Below are 21,112 nucleotides of genomic sequence, written 5' to 3'. Positions count from 1 at the left end.
CCAGCGAATACTCGAGGGCCGCACAGGGGGTAGGGACGCTGAGGGTGGAGTTACAGGGAGGGTGAGGGTAGGGACATTGAGGGGCGAGCTACGGGGAGGGTGATTGCACACTTAGGGGGCAGTTACAGTGAAAGAGTGAGGGCAGGGGCCTAAAAAAATAGCTTTATTAGAATAAATAAAGTACCCTAAAGCCAAGTGTGGATTAAACATTCATATAAAGACTATAAGCTACCCAGACTCTCTTACCAGATATTTGAAGTACTAGTAGTGCCTCCTCTCATCTTCAGGTAGAGGCAGCTGCATGTCACACCTGGAACTTGGGTCTCCCCTTCCTGGGCGGGCGGCGCATATTAATTAAATTTCGGCTGCAGATCTCTTCATGGTTCCGGCGCTGCTGCTGCCTGTAAGTGTGACAGGCACCGGCAGCAACAAGCAGGACAGTGCTGAGGCAGAGAGTGGGGAGCCGCTATTCATGCTGCTGCTGCTGCCTGTGATAAGTGTTACAGGTGCTGACAGCGGCAGCCTGCAGTAACAGGCAGGACAGTGTGGCACCTGCAGGAGGGGGGAGATGCTTTTCATGCTGACAAAGTGACAGGCGCTGGCAGCCGGAAGCAATAGCGGACATGCCTGTGCTGCTGTATGTATTCAAATCGGCCGCCGCCGCACGCATCCACGCTGAGTACCTTTGGCTCCATGCCCAACAGAGTCTAATGTCACAGGAAATCCGGCCAGCGGTACCCGACGTGACCAAGCTTTGTCAGCGGCGCCCACGGCTGGGAGGTAATGCAGTGCAATGCCAAGCAGCTCAGCCAGTCGGGCCGCTTGTCATTGCACACTGATGGGAGGTAGCGGGCCGGGCAGGATCAGCTCGCGGGCCGTATTTTGCCCACCCCTAATGTAGAGAGATAAAAGCTGCTTCCTAAGTTCCTGGATGCCAATTCACTGTGCAGTATTTAGCATTTGAGTACTGAATAGCACGAACAGCTTGTAACGTAAAGCGGCAAGTGTTATCTTTCTAAGTATAATAGGGAGAGATAAAAGCACCTCCCTAAGTTCCTGGATGCCAAATCACTGTGCTTTGCATCTCTGTACAGTATTTAGCATTTGAGTACTGAATAGCACGAACAGCTTGTAACATACTCTGCTGTAAAGGCTACAGCTGCAAGTGCTATCTTTATAAGTATAATGGGGAGAGCTAAAAGCTCCTCCCTAAGTTCCTGGATGCCATATCACCGTCCTTAGTATCTCTGTACAGTATTTTCTATTTGAGTACTAAATAGCACGAACAGCTTGTAATGTACTCTCCTGTAATGGCTAAAGCGGCGAGTGTTATCTTTATAAGTATAATGGGGAGAGCTAAAAACTCCTCCCTAAGTTCCTGGATGCCAAATTACCATGCTTAGCATTTCTGTACAGTATTTTCTATCTTGCCAGAAACCCTGCATCCCGTGCAAGCTGGGTGGACAACTGGAGGGGAGCCGACACACGGTTGCTTGCCATTTCTCTTTGCAGGGTCACATAAACTAGTGGTTGATCTGCCCCGAAAGCTAAGAGTCTCCTCTTTTGTATGGTAACAGTCCAGAGTCTCTGGGACACCCAGAACCAGAGATATCAGTATGCAAATTGGACCAATTTTCCCATAGACTATAATTGTCCCGTTAATTCTGACCCACCGTATGTTCTGTTGCTTGCCAGGAGCCTTATGGGGGTCACAGAAACTTGGGGTTGGTATCCTCCAGCAGTTAATTGTCTACCCTTCCATACCAACCTTATTCTGAGCTGATTGGACCCTCAGAACCGGAGATATTAAGCATTAAGCCCATTTTAATTGAATGTAATAGCTCAAATAGACGGAACGTCAATGGACCATTGCTTTAACACATTTGTTTGTGTCTGTACACACTACTTTTATTTATTGATTTATTGGTTTCTTTTTTTGGGTACCGACATACAATTAATATTTTCAACAGCATCTCTGAACTCTGCTGGTTAATCCCCACCTCCCCCCTTACCCTTCCCCTCCCCTTTATGCCGTTAAAGGACATGGATGCTCATATAGCAGAACACAGTTTTAAGCCAACACCTCCTCCTACCCCCATCACACTTCCCCCTTCCCCCCTGGAAGCCTGCAAAGTTCAAACAGTAGACAGGGAGGGAGGTCAGGTTACAATAAATGTACAACACAATACTGTACTGTATATGAAAATCAGATAGAGTACTGCAGTTGCATTGATAGATGTGCAAATGGTATCAGTGAGATCTGTGCATGCTTATCTGTGGAAAAGGGTCTAAAAGAATTTAAAATCATAAAAAAAAGTGTATGGGGTCCTAAGCATAACCAGCCTCAGGCTCTTTGCCTGGTCCTGGTTCCAAAAATACAGGGACAAAAGATGTGGGGTCCCCCGCATTTTTTAAACCAGCACATGGCTCCAGTAGCCAGAGAGATAATGCCACAGAGAGGGGACACTTTTATACGGGTCCCTGCGGCCGTGGCATTACCTCCCCAACTAGTCACCCCTGGCTCGGGTTCCCTGGGGGAGTGGAGAACCTTAAATCAAGGGGTCACCCCCCTCAAGAACCCAAGGGCCAGAGGTGAAGCCCGAGGCTGTCCCACCCCATCCCTGGGCAATGGATGGGGGCTGACAGCCTTTAAAAGTGTAAAAAAAAATATTGTCTTTTGTTGTGGAACTACAAGTCCCATCAATCCTCCCCTGCTTTCTGGTACTTGGAGAACCACAAGTACCAGCATGCGAGGAAAAAACGGGCCCACTGGTACCTGCAGTTCAACAACAAAAGAAATACCCAAATAAAAACAATACACACACACTGTGACAGTAAACCTTTAATAAATATACATGCACACTTACACACTCATATATACTTACCTACATCCCACGCTGGCCAATCACATCCCCTTGTCCAGTAGAATCCAATAGAGGTAACATAGTAACAAAGTAACATAGTATCTAAGGTTGAAAAAAGACAAATGTGGTCTCCTATGCACGATTATTTTGTATAAAATTTTGACTGAAGTTGCTGACTGCCGTTCCGATTAACCCCTCTTTTTTATAATAACCATAGTGCATGACTATGCCCCGTAACCCTGGATATCCTTATCCATTAGGAATTTATCTAACCCATTCTTAAAGGTGTTGACTGAGTTGGCCATTACAACTCCCTCAGGCAGGGAATTCCAAACACGTATCGTCCTTACCGTAAAAAAGCCTTTACGCCATATTGTGTGGAATCTCCTCTCCTCTAACCTGAGCGAGTGTCCACGAGTTCTCTGTGTTGATCTAACCAAAAACAGGTCCTGTGCAAGATCTGTATATTGTCCCCTTATAAATTTGTAAATGTTTATCATGTCCCCTCTTAATCTCCTCTTTTCCAATGTAAACATGCCTAGTCTTGCAAGCCTTTACTCGTATTCCAGCGTCTCCATACCCTTTATTAGTTTGGTTGCCCGCCTTTGAACCTTTTCTAGCTCCAGGATATCCTTTTTGTAGTATGGTGCCCAGAGTTGTACACAGTATTCAAGGTGTGGCCTCACAAGTGATTTATATAACAGGAGTATAATACTCTCGTCCCTAGCATCAATTCCCCGTTTTATGCATACTAATATCTTATTAGCCTTCTTTGCTGCAGTCCTACTTTGGGTACTACTGCTTAGTTTGCTATCTATGAGGACACCTAAGTCCTTTTTCAGTACAGAATCCCCTAATTTTACCCCATTTAGTAGGTAGGTGTTATTTTTGTTCTTGTTACCACAGTGCATTACATTACACTTGTCTGTATTGAAGTGCATTCTCCATTTCGCTGCCCAAGCTTCTAATTTAACTAAGTCATTCTGAAGCGACTCAGCATCCCCCTCTGCATTTATAACTTTACGCAATTTGGTATCATCTGCAAAAATTGACACCATGCTCTCTAGACTTTCTGTTAGGTCGTTAATGAAAATATTGAACAATAGCGGTCCTAATACTGAGCCTTGCGGCACACCACTTAGCACTTCAGTCCAAGTTGAAAAAGATCCATTAACCACAACGCGCTGCTCCCTATTATCTAACCAGTTTTTGACCCAAGTGCATATTGTGCTTCCTAGCCCTGATACTTGTAGCTTGTAGATAAGTCTCATGTGTGGTACAGTATCGAATGCTTTGGCAAAATCTAAAAAGATTACATCCACCTCTTTACCCTGATCTAGGTTTGCACTTACTGTTTCATAAAAGCCAAGTAAGTTGGTTTGACAGGATCTGTCCTTCATAAACCCATGTTGATTCCTTTTAATGACCTTATTGACTTCAAGCAACTTCTGAATACTATCTCTTAGAATACCTTCCAATACTTTCCCCACTATAGATGTAAGACTAACTGGTCTATAATTACCTGGTTCAGCTTTACTTCCCTTTTTGAATATAGGCACTACTTCCACTATACGCCAGTCTTTGGGAACCATACCTGATATTACTGAATCCTTAAATATCAAAAATAGTGGTTTTGCAAGTTCAGAATGAAGCTCCATTAGGTACCTGTGAAAAAATAAAAACTCACCTATTATCCAGTGATGATCGGTCCACTTCATTCCTGAAGTAATCCACAGAGTAAAAAAAAAATAAACCGAAAAGCCTGAACCACGCCGCTAAAGGGGTTCCATGTGTAATGCCAGGACCCCCCATGACTGCTATCACTAGAGTTCCCAGCAGCCAATCAGGGAGCGCTACGTCATAGCGATATCCTGATTGGCTGTGCGCTCCTGGCATTTCAATCAGGCAGAGCGCACCGCTAGAATGAAGCTACGCGCAGCTCCATAATAGCCTATGATGGGAATTTTGCGGTCTGCGGCTAGCCGCAAGGTTAATTGGGGTCACTCTTGTGGGTGACCCCAATTAACTTTGCGTTTAGCTGCAGACCGCAAAATTCCCATCATAGGTTATAATTTAGCTGCGCGAAGCTTCAGTCTAGCCCGTGCGCTCCACCTGATTGACAGGTCAGGAGCGCACAGCCAATCAGGTGAGCGCTATGACGTAGTGCTCCCTGATTGACTGCTGGGATCTCTAGTGATGAAGAATTCTCTTCTGGGCAGAAAAACATGCTGTGGCGTTGTCAGCGGTCTTCATTACGGGAAGCAGACTTCCTCAGTAGACACGATCTGCATCCGGGGGAGTGGGGCCTTCACCTGGAGGTGTTAAGGTGCTTGACACAAAAGTAGGGATATCCACAAATCGACATGATGGTCTCTCATTTCAACAAGAAGCTCAAGTGGTATTGTTCCAGGATTAGAGACCCACAGGCTGTGGCGGTAGATGCTCTGATGACTCCATGGGTCTATCAGATGGTGTACGTGTTTCCATCTCTTCCTCTGATCCCAAGAATTCTCAAAAGAATAAAAAGGGAAAAGGTTCAAGCAATACTCATTGCTCTGGACTGGCCAAGAAGGGCCTGATACGCAGACCTTCTAGAGATGCTCCTCAGAGATCCGTGGCCTCTACCTCTTTGTGAGGATCTTCTACAACAGGGCCCGTTCGTCTATCAAGACTTACCGCGGCTACGTTTAACGGCATGGAAGTTGAACAGCTGATTCTAGCCCGGAGAGGGATCCCTGACAAAGTCATCTTGACTATGGGGTGTAGTATGGCTGACCGGCGGTCTCCTGACCGTCGGTCAGCTTACCGACGCTGGGATCCCGGCAGCATACCAACACCGGCGGGGAGGGGCGAGTGCAGCAAGCCCCTTGCGGGCTCGCTGTGCTCACAAGGCTGCGGGCTCGGTGGCGACCTGCGGTCGCCACGGGTTCTATTCCAACTCTATGCATGTCATGGACACCCACGAGTGGAAATAGTCCCTGTTGCTCGGCATGCCGACCTTCGGGAAAGTGAGTCGTCGGGCTCGTGGAGAGGTCATGTGCTGGATCAGGCTCACTATCCAGCATGCTTATTCCATGGCAGGCTTGCCGGTTCCAATATCTGTACAAGCCCACTCTACTAGGTCGGTGGGTTCTTCTTGGGCGGCTGCCCGGGATGTCTCGGCTTTACAGCTCTGCCAAGCAGCTACTTGGTAAAGTTCGAAAATGTTTGCTAAGTTCTACAAGTTTGATACTTTGGCCTCTGAAGACCTTCAATTTGGGCAATCAGTTGTGCAGGAACCTCAGCACTCTCCCACCCGGTTTGGGTGCTTTGGTACATCGCCATGGTACTAAATGGATCCCCAGTATCCTCTAGGACATAAGAGAAAATAGGACTTTTATTAGCTACCGATAAATCCTTTTCTCGCAGTCCATACCGGATACTGGATGCCCGCCCAGTGCTTCGTACGTCCTGCATTGTTACTTGGTTAAGTATTGTTGTTTGGTTCAGCCGTTGCTGTTCCTGTTTTCAAGTTTGGTTAGCCTGACTTTCCTCTTGTTTGTGTGTGCTGGTTCCGAATCTCACCACTATCCTTTTATATCCTTCTCTCAAGGTATGTCCGTCTCCTCGGGCTCAGTTTCCAAGACTGAGTCTGGTGGGAGTGCCATAGAGGGAGGAGCCAGCCCACACTATCAAATTCTTAAAGTGCCCATGGCTCCGTCTATACCCCATGGTACTAAATGGATCCCCAGTATCCTCTACGGACTACGAGAAAAGGATTTACCGGTAGGTAATTAAAATCCTATTTTTACCTGTACTTCACCACATACTTTTTCAAAATACTACAATCAGAAATTCTGTTATTCTACCTATATATGCCTTAAATTTCAGCATTAAAAAAAAAAAAACCTTTGACATGTGAGCTGAAGAACGTGGACTTGGAACTTATTAAATTGTTGGTTTAACTTTCTAAAAACATCCAAATTGCTTGCATACAATAAATAAAAATAATAATACATTGTCATACAAAGAATATAGATTTGTAAAATATTCTCTAACTAAATAAATAAAAAGGATAACATCACACAGAATAGCACACTTGCAAAGACTTATTTCTGCTGGCAGGGGTTGCCATAAAGGAATAATCAAACCTCAAATAGTGACTTGACCACCGAGAAATGACAAAGTACTGTGTGTCTGACATGGCATTTTATACAGCTTCATGTCCCTTATTCATTCACCTTCTTGTGAATTCACTGTACATTCAGTTTAAATGCAAATTACCCATGACTTGCTTTGTTAAGAAACAGAGGGTTTGATACCGGAAAACTTAAAGGGCCAATTCTTTACCTGTGTATAAGTATGAGAGTACCTTCAAACAATTAAGTCCAAACATGCATATGTAATAATATACTGTCATAGCAAACTGAGTACTCACCATGTAAAGAAAAGTAGTAGTTACCAAACAGGTCACAGGCGCTTCAAATTCTGATTTGGTTATCATAGAAAATTGTCCAAACCAGTGCGGCAATATTCAGAGGTCACTTAAAAAAATGACATAAACACAGACATAGGGCCTAATTCTGAGTTGATCGCAGCAGCAAATTTGTTAGCAGTTGGGCAAAACCATGTGCACTGCAGGGGGGACAGATATAACATGTGCAGAGAGAGTTAGATTTGGGTGGGGTGTGTTCAAACTGAAATCTAACTTGCAGTGTAAAAATAAAGCAGCCAATATTTACCCTGCACAGAAACAAAATAACCCACCCAAATCTAATTATCTCTGTACGTTATATTTGCCCCACCTGCAGTGCACATGGGCCCTCATTCCGAGTTGTTCGCTCGCAAGGCGATTTTAGCAGTATTGCACACGCTAAGCCGCCACCTACTGGGAGTGAATCTTAGCTTCTTAAAATTGCGAACGAAAGATTCGCAATATTGCGATTACACATCTCGTAGCAGTTTCAGAGTAGCTTCAGACTTACTCGGCATCTGCGATCAGTTCAGTGCTTGTCGTTCCTGGTTTGACGTCACAAACACACCCAGAGTTCGCCCAGACACTCCTCCGTTTCTCCAGCCACTCCCGCGTTTTTTCCGGAAACGGTAGCGTTTTTCCCCACATGCCCATAAAACGGCCTGTTTCCGCCCAGTAACACCCATTTCCTGTCAATCACACTACGATCGCCTGAGCGAAGAAAAAGCCGTGAGTAAAAATCCAAACTTCATAGCAAATTTACTTGGCGCAGTCGCAGTGCGGACATTGCGCATGCACACTAAGCGGAAAAACGCTGCGATGCGAAGAAATTTTCTGAGCGAACGACTCGGAATGACCTCCATGGTTTTGCCCAATTGCTAACAAACTTGCTAGAAGCTCTGAGTCATAGAGTCACAGATCTGGATAGGAGAGACCAGTGCAATACTGTTAAAATCACAATATATAACGCACAAAGTTTGTAAAGAACTCGTACCCAGCCTTGTAGTCTACCTGATTGGTAGACATATAGCGCCTTGTGAGGGGGTGGGCCAACAGTGTGGTTTGTCCCAATCCTTCCCGACTCCTATACATGGAGGGTCTTTTCCAAACAGCGTATCCACAATATTCATATAATGAAAAAGAGCTCCAAATAGTGTAAAACTTTTTATATTCTTGCGGCCCTTCGGAAAGTGCCCATTGAGCCCAAACAATGTCTTCTGGAGTAAAGCCTAATTTTTATCTTTTACAACTCTTTTTAGAATATTGTTAAAGTGAGAACATTCTCTCAAAATACAATAGCTTGAACACGTGTCATGATTTATAAGTGTATGTATAACATGACAAAGTTTGGAAGGAGTAAAAAATGACAGAAATCATGCAAAGAGGTCACAGTATCCTTATTTGTACTACTGGCTTCCACAGGTTCAATTACTTAATAACTAGGTGACGCATCGCGCCCCACGGATGCTCTTTACACCGTCAAAAGGGGCTACGCCCCCTTAAACCCTGCACGTCCTTTGAGCGGGCAATATTTGTATTATATGGAGTATTACCTTCAAGCATAATGTTGTTAGTGGTTAAATATTTTACGGCATGCAATGGTCAAGGGTGCGTAGGCCTTTGTGATGGCATGAAGAGCGGACGCAGGGCATGATGAATGACCTAGTGTGTTAATAATATTATATATGTGTACATAATGTAGGTATAAAGACAATGTTTGGTAAATACCACATACACAGTGTGTGTTGGGAGATTATTTCTCATATATATATATATATATATATATCACTTCCCCTATATAACATCACATACACAGTGTGCGCGCTGGGGACTTATCCCTCATAACAGTCTATGGTATCAGCCTCTCACCAGCTTCATTGTCCCCGCACACTGCACACTGCAGACTCTCACACTGCACCAGCACCAGAAACAGCAACCACCATGTTCCTTCCTGGCCGCACAAGGCTTGCCGGGAGTTGTAGTCTCCCCACAGCACTGCCATGAGGTCACGGTGATGCACACCCTCCACTGTCTATTGCCGTGTTGGGTGAGACAGGCCCGCCGCATCCCCCAGCAGTGCTCCCTGGGAGATGTAGTCCATGGCCACTGCTCCTCCGAATGCTCCCCGGGAGCAGCCGGCGGAGTTGGGAAATACAATTCCCAGAGTCCCGGCTGCCTGTTGGCTGACTGAGATCTGCACGTCGGCTGCTGAGTGTTAACATGGCGACCGGGAGGCAGCCGACAGCAGCGTCTGAGATGTGATTGGCGGAGAGATGTCTGGGGGGATTGCAGCGGAGGGGGCAGGGAGGGCGGCCATCATCACCCCCCCCCTCCCCGACTTCAGCAGCAGCACACGGCCTGACAGCTGACGGGGAGCCCAGTGCGGGTGTCCGAGCGTCCGCCCGACAGGTGAGATCACTCCCTCCTCCTCTTCCACCCCAATTCCGGACTGACAGAAGTTCTTGCGGAGCCGCAGCAGCATGGCGCCCACCTGGGCAGTGGCGGAGCTCAGTGATACAGTGTATCGTCCCGGGGTCACTGCTAATTGCCCCATTACCCCTGGGGGGCTATCCTCAGGGCACTGGCTGCTGCTAGGTGTAGCTCTTACAATTAGTCAGTGTGTGTTTTACCTAGTCTCTCCTATCCAGATCTGTGACTCTATGACTCAGAGCTCCTAGCCACGCCAAGCCTGGTCTCTCCTATCCAGATCTGTGACTCTATGACTCAGAGCTCCTAGCCACGCCCAGCCTGGTCTCTCCTATCCAGATCTGTGACTCTATGCTCAGAGCTCCTAGCCATGCCCAGCCTGGTCTCTCCTATGCAGATCTGTGACTCTATGACTCAGAGCTCCTAGCCACGCCCAGCCTAGTCTCTCCTATCCAGATCTGTGACTCTATGACTCAGAGCTCCTAGCCATGCCTAGCCTGGTCTCTCCTATCCAGATCTGTGACTCTGACTCAGAGCTCCTAGCCATGCCCAGCCTGATCGCTCCTATCCAGATCTGTGACTCTATGACTCAGAGCTCCTAGCAATGCCTAGCCTGGTCTCTCCTATCCAGATCTGTGACTCTATGACTCAGAGCTCCTAGCCACGCCCAGCATTAGCAACTGAGTCATAGAGTCACAGATCTAGACAAATATATAGGAGATATAATCTCTAAATCAATTTGTTCAATATCCATGTATATTTGTGCATTAAAAGAGTATTAATAACATTGGGAAATAAAAACATTGGGTTATGTCACATTTATAGTTTCAGTACAGGCAGAAACATAATGTTATAAACTCACTCTCACTTATTTCCACACAACACGTAAATTACATGCAGATGTGTAACAGTACAATATATTTTCTTTCTTACAGATTCAACTAATTGCATCAGGTGTCCTTGGGATAGGTGGCCAAATCCAGAGAAATCCAGATGTCTCCAAAAATCCATAGAGTTTCTTTCCTATGAAGATACTTTGGGAGAAAATTTAGCTACAATCAGCATAATATCCTCACTTATTCCTGCTCTTATTTTGAGGCTTTTCATCCTGCATAGACATACGCCTGTAGTGAAAGCCAATAATTACTCTCTAAGTTGTCTTCTGCTGATGTCTCTGTGTCTCTGCTTCCTGTGCTCTTTAGTATTTATAGGTTACCCCCACCACCAGACGTGTCTCCTGCGTCAGGTCCTATTTGGCCTGGCCTTCACTTTGTGCATCTCAAGCATTTTGGCTAAGACTATCCTGGTGGTGCTTGCTTTTATGGCCACTAGACCCGGCAGCAATCTGAGGAACTGGATGCGCCCCCAAGTGTCCTACATGATTATTTTTACCTGTTTCCTGTTACAACTCATCTTGTGCATCACCTGGTTGTCCATAGCTTCTCCATTCCCACAATATAATACTCTAACCAAACCTGGACTCATCATTGCTGAGTGTAATGAGGGCTCCCCTATTGCCTTCTGGACCATGCTGGGTTATCTGTTCTTTCTGGCTACCATTAGTTTTATTGTTGCCTTCCTGGCTCGAAATCTACCTGACAGGTTTAATGAGGCCCAGTTTATTACCTTCAGGATGCTGGCCTTCCTCAGTGTCTGGGTGTCCTTTATCCCGGCCTCCCTCAGTGCTCAGGGTAAATACACTGTAGCCATGGAAATATTTGCCATCTTGGCTTCCAGTTGGGCTCTGGTGATCTGTATGTTTCTGCCCAAATGTTTCATTATAGTGTTCAGACCAGATCAAAACATTCAACTTCTCATAATGAAAATTAAAGACTGAAATTATCAAAATGTATTTACTATTACAGTATAATGTAAGAGCAGTATATTTCGGGATAATAAGATCACTAGAACCAAGCATGAAGAGATCTGCACCTATAACAAACCAGATTTCTCCCAGAGACATTCAGACACTTAGATGTCCTCGTAATTTTTAGCACATAGAAGTTGGAGCTGGTTGTAACTGGATATTCTGGAGTAATCGAATAGACATATCAGGAAAGTAGGTAAAAGTTTGTCTGAAAGCTCCAGAAATATGCTGGATACAGTCTAAGGACAAATAAATTGACAAGAAGTGCTGATGGGAAAATTCACTAAAAATTTGAGGCCAAAGCAAACAGTGGACAGATGTAGAGTTTATCAAACTAGTTGAATTCAAAGACAGGAAGTGGTAAGGACAATGAACAGTAAACTGGCCTGGGTCAACCTTTGTCATAAACAAGTAGCTGTCCAAAGAGGAGTTTAGTAAACAGGCCAAAGTCAATGGCAGGAGATATAAGAAAGATATAAGAAGGGTCCAAAACTGTACATGGTTTTGGTTACAGAAAGAGTTACAAACCAACAAAAGCTGGTTTAGCATTGCACTGCAGTTGATTAGAGTGTGGATGTTAGCTCATTAGAGTGTAGGCTAAAGCCAGGTACACACTAGAACGATGTCGGCACAATATAACATTTCGTAACGACATATTGCCTACATCGCTCAGTGTGTACGTGGGATTGTGCACTCCAGCGGATGCTAGCAATGGATGCTTGGTTGGATGTGATGCACGTCCAACCAAGCGTTGTCGCTAGTGTCCTGTATTCTGCTACTGGAGGACGGAATATGTTTGTTCTGACCTTCATTAGCATCGCCCCAGATCTAGGGCTGATGTGGATTCGTTCCAATGTCGGAACAAATCCCCATCGCTCTAGTGTGTACCCAGCATTAGGGGTAAATTTACTAAAGGTTGGTTTGCTGTCAATTTCAAAATGTAGATTTATTAACCATTGGGTTTCAGCCTCAGTTGAAACCGCTGAAGTCTGTCATTGCAGCGGTAAATGCCGTCAGTTTTAATATTGCATATTTCAGAATACCACCAACAACATATTGAACAATGGGCCTAATTCTGAGTTGATCGCAGCAGCAACTTTGTTAGCAGTTGGGCAAAACCATGTGCACTGCAGGGGAGGCCGATATAACACGTGCAGAGAAGAGTTAGAATTTGGTGGGGTGTGTTCAAACTGAAATCTAAATTGCAGTGTAAAAATAAAGCAGCCAGTATTTACCCTGCACAGAAACAAAATAACCCACCCAAATCTAACTCTCTCTGCACATGTTATATCTGCCCCCACCCCCCACCCCCCCTGCAGTGCACGTGGTTTGCCCAATTGCTAACAAACTTGCTGCTGCAATCAACTTGGAATTACCCCCATAATGGCAAATACAGCCAAAATGGGGCAAAACAGAATGGTCAGTGGAGGCTTCTTTACTATAATGGTTAAAATGTTTTTGTTTTGTTTTTAAATTGTGGGTACCCACTAAAATCAGTAACCTGCCTTGGACCTTTCAGTCTGGTACTGGAAAATGGTGGGAAAAACCAGCTTTGGTGTTACCCTTTTTTTCAATAACCAGCACCAGGCTGAACCAGGCGGTGGGCCTATGCTAGAATAGGGAATCACACAGCATAGAGTCCCCTTGCCATAGCATAAAACCAGCCAGAGGCAGATCCACCATTGTTGCTGCAGGTGCATTGCACCAGGGCCCCTGAGAATTAAGGGGCCAAATGCTGCCCAGACTGGCAATAAGTAATTCCATACCTCCCCACCACCACCACCGCAGACCTTTCTGAGCAAAATCCCATGAATGGTCCAGTGCCTAAGGGACCTGCCCCTTACCTTAGGTAGGCAGGGTTGACCTTGTATGTGCTGGACTGATGGAGGAATCTTGCCACCTCTTAATGGTGATGATCACGGCCACTTACTGCCTCTAATTAACAGACAGCTGCACATTTGTTTCTGATTCACCGTTGTCTCCGAATTAAAGGCAGCTCATAACCAGCGTAACTGGCACTGTCAGAGTCTGCCTTACCGAGATGCCAAACTGAGAAAAGCACAAGGGGTGGGGAACCCTGTGAGGGATAGAGCAGATGCTACTGTGTTCCTGCCCCCACCAAGGTACATGCCTCCCATTCTCTGCACCACACAGGACATTGTGCTTGTACCCCTGTTACCCACTGTCTATCCTGTCACCCATTGCCTACACCTGTATTCCACTGTCGCCCGCAGCCTCCACTTGTATTCTGTTGTCACCCTCTGCCCTCCCCTGCCTTACTCTGTCATCTTCTGCCTCTCCCTGTCACCCACTGTCTATCCTGTCACCCATTGCCAACACCTGTATTCCACTGTCGCCCCCTGCCTCCACTTGTATTCTGTTGTCACCCTCTGCCCTCCCCTGCCTTACTCTGTCATCTTCTGCCTCTCCCTGTCACCCACTACTGTGCGGCATATTGTGAACTTGGAAGATTTCCACTAACTTCCTTGGATGTTTTCTCAGTGCCTCAAAAAGAAAAGATGAACACACGACATTGTGTAATACTGACAAAAACTTCATTTAGAATAACATATGAGAGGTCAATAACTCATTCCAGAGTGTAAAGGCACTTGGTATTGGTAGCCAAAGTGAACTCGGGAACAAATCTTGACTGTGCTGGGTGAATCCTACACTGTTATTCCAGATCTCTAACCATCATTGCTCCAGATGATATGTACATTAAAAAAGACTTTCCATAGTGTAAAAATGTACAATATATTTCTATCGAATGTTAAAATACAGAAGGCAAGAATCCTACCAGATAGCAATGTCCACTGGGTAAGTAGACATACAAGCTTGAATCATGGGAGATTACAGATGTCCCTGGATATCGTCCATCGGATCATTTGGTAAGTGTTCCACCATCTGTAAATCTTTCCTGACCAACGCGTTTCAATATCCTTGTATCTTTTTCAAGGCATATGGAATGTTCTACAGGTGGGGAATTTATACCCACAGATATTAAACTTTAGCAAAAACTAAAATCAGACATGGAAAATGTGACCTGAACTACCATATATCAACCATAATTAAAAATATAATTCTGGAGTCCATTCCACATTTTAAATAATTTCATGGTAAAAAAAAATACACTGCATCACATCCTGTTTATACTTCTAAAAAGGCCTGCCAAAACCATATTATAAGGGGTGGTGTCCACTTTCATAAAGTGCCCCCACCGGAAGTTGACTGTACTACAGTTCATCAACATCCCCACCATAATCGGAAAACACCGCCCTGCGGCCGGAAGCACAATGCGGCGTCCGGAAGTTGTATGTGTTTCAGCTTACATAGATCCCTGCCACACTCTAGGACCATCTTCGTCGTGGCCGGAAGCAGATGCCGCGTCCGTACGATAATGATGCATCTCTCCTCTATCAGATGCCATGTGAGCTATCGGTCATATCACAAATCAGGCGGGTTGTGGATATACAAACCGATATGTTCCTAGTGTCTCTATTGATGTGATGACAGTGGCCATCTTTGAGTGGACAATCTCAAAATCAATGACCACAATGGCCATTTTCTTGAAGACCCTATATATTTCTAGTAGGACAGAGGAAAAATGTATAAATAAAACACACTCCAATAGATTAATCAAAACTCATATTACATTCCAAGCAAAATATACATTTTCAAAACAAGACAGAGAAGCATAATAGAATAAAATAAAATCAATCAATCTTTATTGATCCCATTAGGAACCAGTGTTTTGAAATGATAAATAATATAATTTCATTCTTGGCTAGTCTTTTGTTGATATCTAACGTCCCTACTGATTTTCCTCAAGCCATAGAAATTAATGAATTTGGTGTCACTATTATGCTTCTCCTTGAAATTCAAAGATAGTGTATGTGTTTCTACGCCTTTTATAATATTGCATAGATGCTTGCTGATGCGAGTTTTACGTGATCTACTTGTTCTTCCTGTATAAAATAGGTTACAGGAGCATTCTATACTGTATATAATATTATTAGAGTTACAAGTTATGAACTCTTACATTTTCCACATTTTACCATTAATCTCAACCTTTTTATGACTAAAGGTGTTTTTTTACATACTTGAACCCCATACAACATCCACATCCAGTGTCGGACTGGAGCATGAAGGGCCCACCGGGGGTATGCAGTGGTAGGGGCCCATGATTAGAGGTGTCGCCAGCCTACAAAGGGGGTGTGGCCAGCCACCACAGAGGTTTGGCTAACCATTTTAGAGTACCTGGTCTGGTCTCCTTGATAATTTATATAGTAATTAATACTAGTGCATGCATTATAATGTGCCAGATTAGTGGCAGCAATGTACTGTAGAGAATACATCACAATCCTGTGCAGTATAAGGTAACATATGTATAATATATAATTCAAGTGCACAGTCTAGAACCTGATCCCTAGAGGAAGAGGGCCCCCCAGGTAATGGGGTCTACTAGTGGTTTCCCCTGTACCCCTGTGGGCAGGGCCGGTGCAAGGTTTCTAAGCACCCAAGGCAAAATTTGAGCTTTCTGCCCCCCTGAAGGGATGGAGAAGCCCAGTGAAGCTGTGATACAGGACATGGTCACATGAGGGGCGCCATGGGGACATGAGGCGGGTAGAAGGGGATGGAGGGACACAGAACCTAAGGATATGAGGGGGTGTGACACAGGACCTGGGGGGTGACACAGTACCTGGGCACATGAGGGAGAGGGGGGACACAGAACCTTGGGACATGGGGGGAGGTGACACAGGACAAGTACAGTACACATGAGGTGGAGGAGATGACACAGGACCTGGGACATGAGGGTAGAGAGAGGGATAGGAGGGACACAGGACCTGGGGACATGGGAGGGGGATGGGGTGACACAAGCCCTGGACACTTTAGGGGGAAGGGGTGACAGTACCTGGGAATATGAGTGGGAGGGGGTGACACAGGACATGGGCACAAGATGGGGGAAAGGGAAGTAGGGACATAGGACCTAGGGACATCGGGAGGGAGGTGGGACACAGGACCTGGGGACATGGGGAGGTGACACAGGACATTTACACATGAGGGGGAGAAGGTGACAGTACCTGGGCACATGAGGGTGGAGAGAGGGAGAGGAGGTACACAGGAACTGAGGACGTGGGGGGAGGTGACACAAGACATGTACAGTACATGAGGGGGAAAGGGTGACACAGGACATTGGGCACAAGATGGGGGATGGGTGAGGAGGGACACGGGGCCTAGGGACATCAGGGGGGGGGAGAGGTACATAGGACCTACAGACATCAGGGGGAGGGGGAAGAGGTACGTAGAACCTAGGGACATCGGGGGGGAGCTAAATAGAACCTAGGGACATCAGGGGCAGAGAGGTAAATCTAGGGACATCAGGGGGGGGCGAGAGGTACATAGGACCTAGGGACATCAGGAGGGGGAGAGGAACATAGGACCTAGAGACATCAGGGGGGGAAAGAGGTATATTGGGCCTAGGGACATCAGGGGGGGCGAGTGGTACATAGGACCTAGGGACTTCAGGGGGGGCGAGAGGTACATAGGACCTAGGGACATCAGGAGGGGGAGAGGAACATAGGACCTAGAGACATCAGGGGGAGGGGGGGAGGTACATTGGGCCTAGGGACATCAGGGGGGGGGGAGCTGGGACACAGGACCTCACCTGGGAACATCGTGGAGGAAGAGAGCATCGGGGGGATACAAGATCCCGCACTTCATTGGCAATACAGTGTTGTGTGTGAGATTCTTACCCTCACCTCAGATTCATTTCTCCTCCTCTGCCTGGCGACTATACTGTGCTGTGGGGGCGGCTCAGGTCAAGCGCTGTTTGTCCGGCGGTCCTTGCTGCCAAGAATTCAGGACATGCAGCTGAAAGCGCTGGCCGGGTACAGCTGCAGCTTCTGCGCAAGCGCAATGCCGCTTAGACGCCTGCAGGGAACCTGGAAGTTCCGGCGGCAGGTAACGCGCTGTCCTTCTCTGTCCCTGGCGTCTGCCTGTGAGCTGTGCATCCGCTCTTGCTGGCAGTGGCGCCGATCTCTATGGCTGGGAGTCACATGTGCCTGACTCCCTGAGCAGCTGACGACACATGCGCTGCTCCTATGCCCGCCGACCCCTAATCTAAAAACAAGGGTGTCTCTATTTCAGAGACATCCTTCATTTTTCTACTAGGCAGTCTCAGCGGGCCGCCCCCTCAGGTCCCGGCGCCCATAGGCAGCTGCCTAAAGCTGCCTAATGGAAGCGCCGGCTCTGCCTGTGGGCCAGTCCAAGCCTGTCCACATCTATAGAAGCCCTTAGATGTTATAGTGTGAGCTTTTGGTGATTGTGGACAAAACTTTTTACCAGTTGAGTTTTTAAGTTTGGGGCTCTCCTAAAAATATATATACTGGGGATTTAGCTATCTCCGGATCCTTCCTTAGCAAATTCCAGTGCCTTTTAAGAATTTGTCTAACTTGTCAACGTTGTGATGTATATAGTGAAAGCCAACTTAAAATGATTGTTGTTTCTTTTTTCCATAGGAAAAAATAATTCATATTAGTCTTAAGGGCAACAACCAAAGACTTGGAGACAGTTTTTTCATTGTAACCACATGCTATGAAACAGCTCTTCATCTCACCAGCTTGTTGTGTCCAGGCAGTACAAATTCATGGTGCTATAACCCCACCTGGGTCAAAATGACTGAGGGCCATCTACCTGAAGAGTCTAGTGAATGGCCTTGTGGGTCTGGTGGAATTATGATGAGCAGTTTGACAATTGTGCAGTGTGATTCCCTATAATTTTTTTCAAATAACTATTTTACATAATACAAAAACTACTGTAATAAATTCAGGTGCTATTTTAATAAAAAGTATGTAAAACCAATGATCTCCTATTAATTGTGCAACTCCTACTCCAAAGTAATACTCATGTTATAAAGACTTTTATAAAAAGTGGTAACATTTTATGGCGACAGTATAAACATTTTAATCAATTACAAAAGACAAACAATAAAAAATATATTTAAAAACCACAGAGTCCCAGAAAAGTATCAGAGACCAATTAGAAATCCAAATAATAAAGTGCAAAACTCCAATGTGGATTCTCAAGGTAAAGTCCTTAAAGTATGTAGGCACTAAATAGCCAATATATCTTTGGTGCCAATGTAAAGTTGCTCCACTTATATAAAATTAAATACTCGGTATATCCATGCCAGTTGTCATCAACATGTGTATACCTCTAGTTGATGCCAGGTTAGCCATGCAATGTGCACTTTACTCCACTTCTACCCATGTTAAATGGTAAGTACCCGTCCCTTAGATGTGACCTAGGCAGCATCCCACACTGGAAAGAGCAGCAGGGCCATTCATATGAGCTGTGGGGGAAACAACAGCCACCACCCTATGTTAGTACCACTGTCAGTATAAGGTATTGCAGGTAGGTTGGTCGCACACAGGGGAGGGAGTGCACCAACATAAATAGTCACTCCGGCTCCATGGCAAAGAGTAGTCCAATAAAGTTGTGGAAATCGGCAAGCAGCGTGAAACTGACGCATTTCTCCGCTTTAGCCAGCAGCGGTGTCTTCAATGGACAAGATGTGTGTGGTCTGATCTTTCTGACTTCCTATTTAAAGGTCCATTGTCCAATGGCATGGCTTTAATAATAGTATACACCTGTGCTTAAGTATTGTACAAGTACCAATTACCTACAGTGCTAGAAGATCATTAATAAAGTTCTGTGTTGTCAAGTGCCGTCTAGTCATTGGCAACCCTGTGGATAGTTGCCCTGAACAAATTTTGATCTTTAGTCAAGTGGCTCAGTGTTGATATTGTGGTATCCATAGTTGTTGTGAGTGTATCAAGCCATCTCACTGCTGGTTTTCTCCTTTTTTCATTGGACTTCAACTTTACTAAGTATAATGTCTCTCTCTAGGGATCCTGTTCTTACATGATGTGTCCAAAGTGTCAAAGACACAGTCTTGTCTTTTGTGCTTCTAGGGAGAGCATAGGTTTTAACTCATCTAATACCATTTGATTTGTTCTTCGGGCAGTCCATGGTATACGTAATATTCATCTTCAGCACCATAATTTAAAAGCATCAATAATCCTATCTTGCTTCTTGACTGTCCAGCTTTCATACCCATACCATGATACTGGAAAAACTATAGCTTTGTATGCAAAGACAAATATCTGCTCTTGAATATCTTATCAAGATCCCTCATGGCTCTATTACCAAATGCTGATCATGCTGACCAGATCCCCTATAATACACACAGACATTCCCTAGGCATAGCTAAACAAAAGAAAGCTCTTCTGCTAACAGGAATACCCTATTAATAATATTAGGGCTGATTCAAAAACCGTATGGGAGGGTGAGCAAGGACATGCTATGGGGCATGAATACATACTGTATAGTGAATGGAGATAGTTATACAGGGAGACAAGGGGGGAAAACAGGTACTGTTGACATGGGAAATGAGGCATAAATATATCAATTGTCACAGACCCCTCCTTTCCTCACATTTCTTTCCCACTTTTAAGTCTGTCTATGTTTAGACCCAATGTTGAATGTAAAAGTTGTAGGTACGGTCCTTAATGTCCAAGCAAAGCTGCAGGGACAATGCAGTAAGTATTTTCCTGTGATGGGAAGCTAATAAGTGGTTCACAGTTATATAGTAACATAGTGAGGTTGAAAAGAGGCAAAATGTCCACCGGGTTCTACCTGTATTCCGTATTAAGCTGTGCACATTATAATGTACCTTCTGTAGTAATGTTTAGTACAAATTAACAACTATAATTCATATCACTCCCAGATATTTAATGTCAATATATTAAATGCTATAGCCTTGGTACCTTTTCCAGTTAGAAATTTGTCCAATCCATCTTTAAATGTATTTACAGAGTCCGCCATTATCACCCTTCTCCGGCAGGGAGTTCCAAATCTGTATTGCCCTTACTGTGAAGAACCCTTTCCTACATTGTGTATGGAATTTTCTATCCTCTAGCCTCAGCGAGTGCCCACGTGTCCTATACAGAGTTCTTTTACTAAATAATCCCCTGCTAACTCCTTGTAATAACCCTTTACATATTTGAAGATATTAATAATGTCTCCTCTTAGACGCCTCTTTTCTAGTGTATACATATTTAACCTAGAAAGCCTTTCCTCGTACTCCAGTGCCTCTAACCCTTTGATCAATTTAGTAGCTCGCCTTTGAACTCTTTTGAGTTCCCCGATATCTTTTTTATAATGTATTGCCCAAAATTGAACACGTTCCTAAGTTCTTTATCACTATCCCAAGTTTGTGGGATCCTCACATCAACGGTTCCCATATCCAAATCACCCCACACTTTTTAGCCCTGTGTCCAGACAGTACAAATACATTGTGCTATAACCTTACCTGTGTCAAAATGACTGAAGGCCATGCTACCTGAAGAGTCTAGTTAATGGCCTTTTGTGTATGGTGGAATTATGATTAGCAGTTGACAATTGTGCAGTCCTCCACTAGATTCCCAATTACTGTAAATG

General features: G+C 45.1%; 1 protein-coding gene across 1 annotated transcript in view; it reads left to right on the top strand.

Annotated features, from left to right (window-relative positions):
* Positions 1–11,581, top strand: part of LOC134934191 (extracellular calcium-sensing receptor-like) — a 46,205-nt gene extending 34,624 nt beyond the window's left edge. Inside the window, exon 7 of the mRNA XM_063929681.1 lies at positions 10,680–11,581. Within this exon, the coding sequence (XP_063785751.1) occupies positions 10,680–11,581 (902 nt within the window). The remainder of the gene's footprint in view (positions 1–10,679) is intronic.
* The last annotated feature ends 9,531 nt before the right edge of the window (positions 11,582–21,112 follow it).

The sequence above is a fragment of the Pseudophryne corroboree genome, chromosome 6 (genome assembly GCF_028390025.1).
Source record: "Pseudophryne corroboree isolate aPseCor3 chromosome 6, aPseCor3.hap2, whole genome shotgun sequence".
Classification (NCBI taxonomy): Eukaryota; Metazoa; Chordata; class Amphibia; order Anura; family Myobatrachidae; genus Pseudophryne; species Pseudophryne corroboree.
The sequence above is the reverse complement of the archived record's forward strand: the minus strand, read 5'-3'. Positions and strand labels throughout refer to the sequence as shown.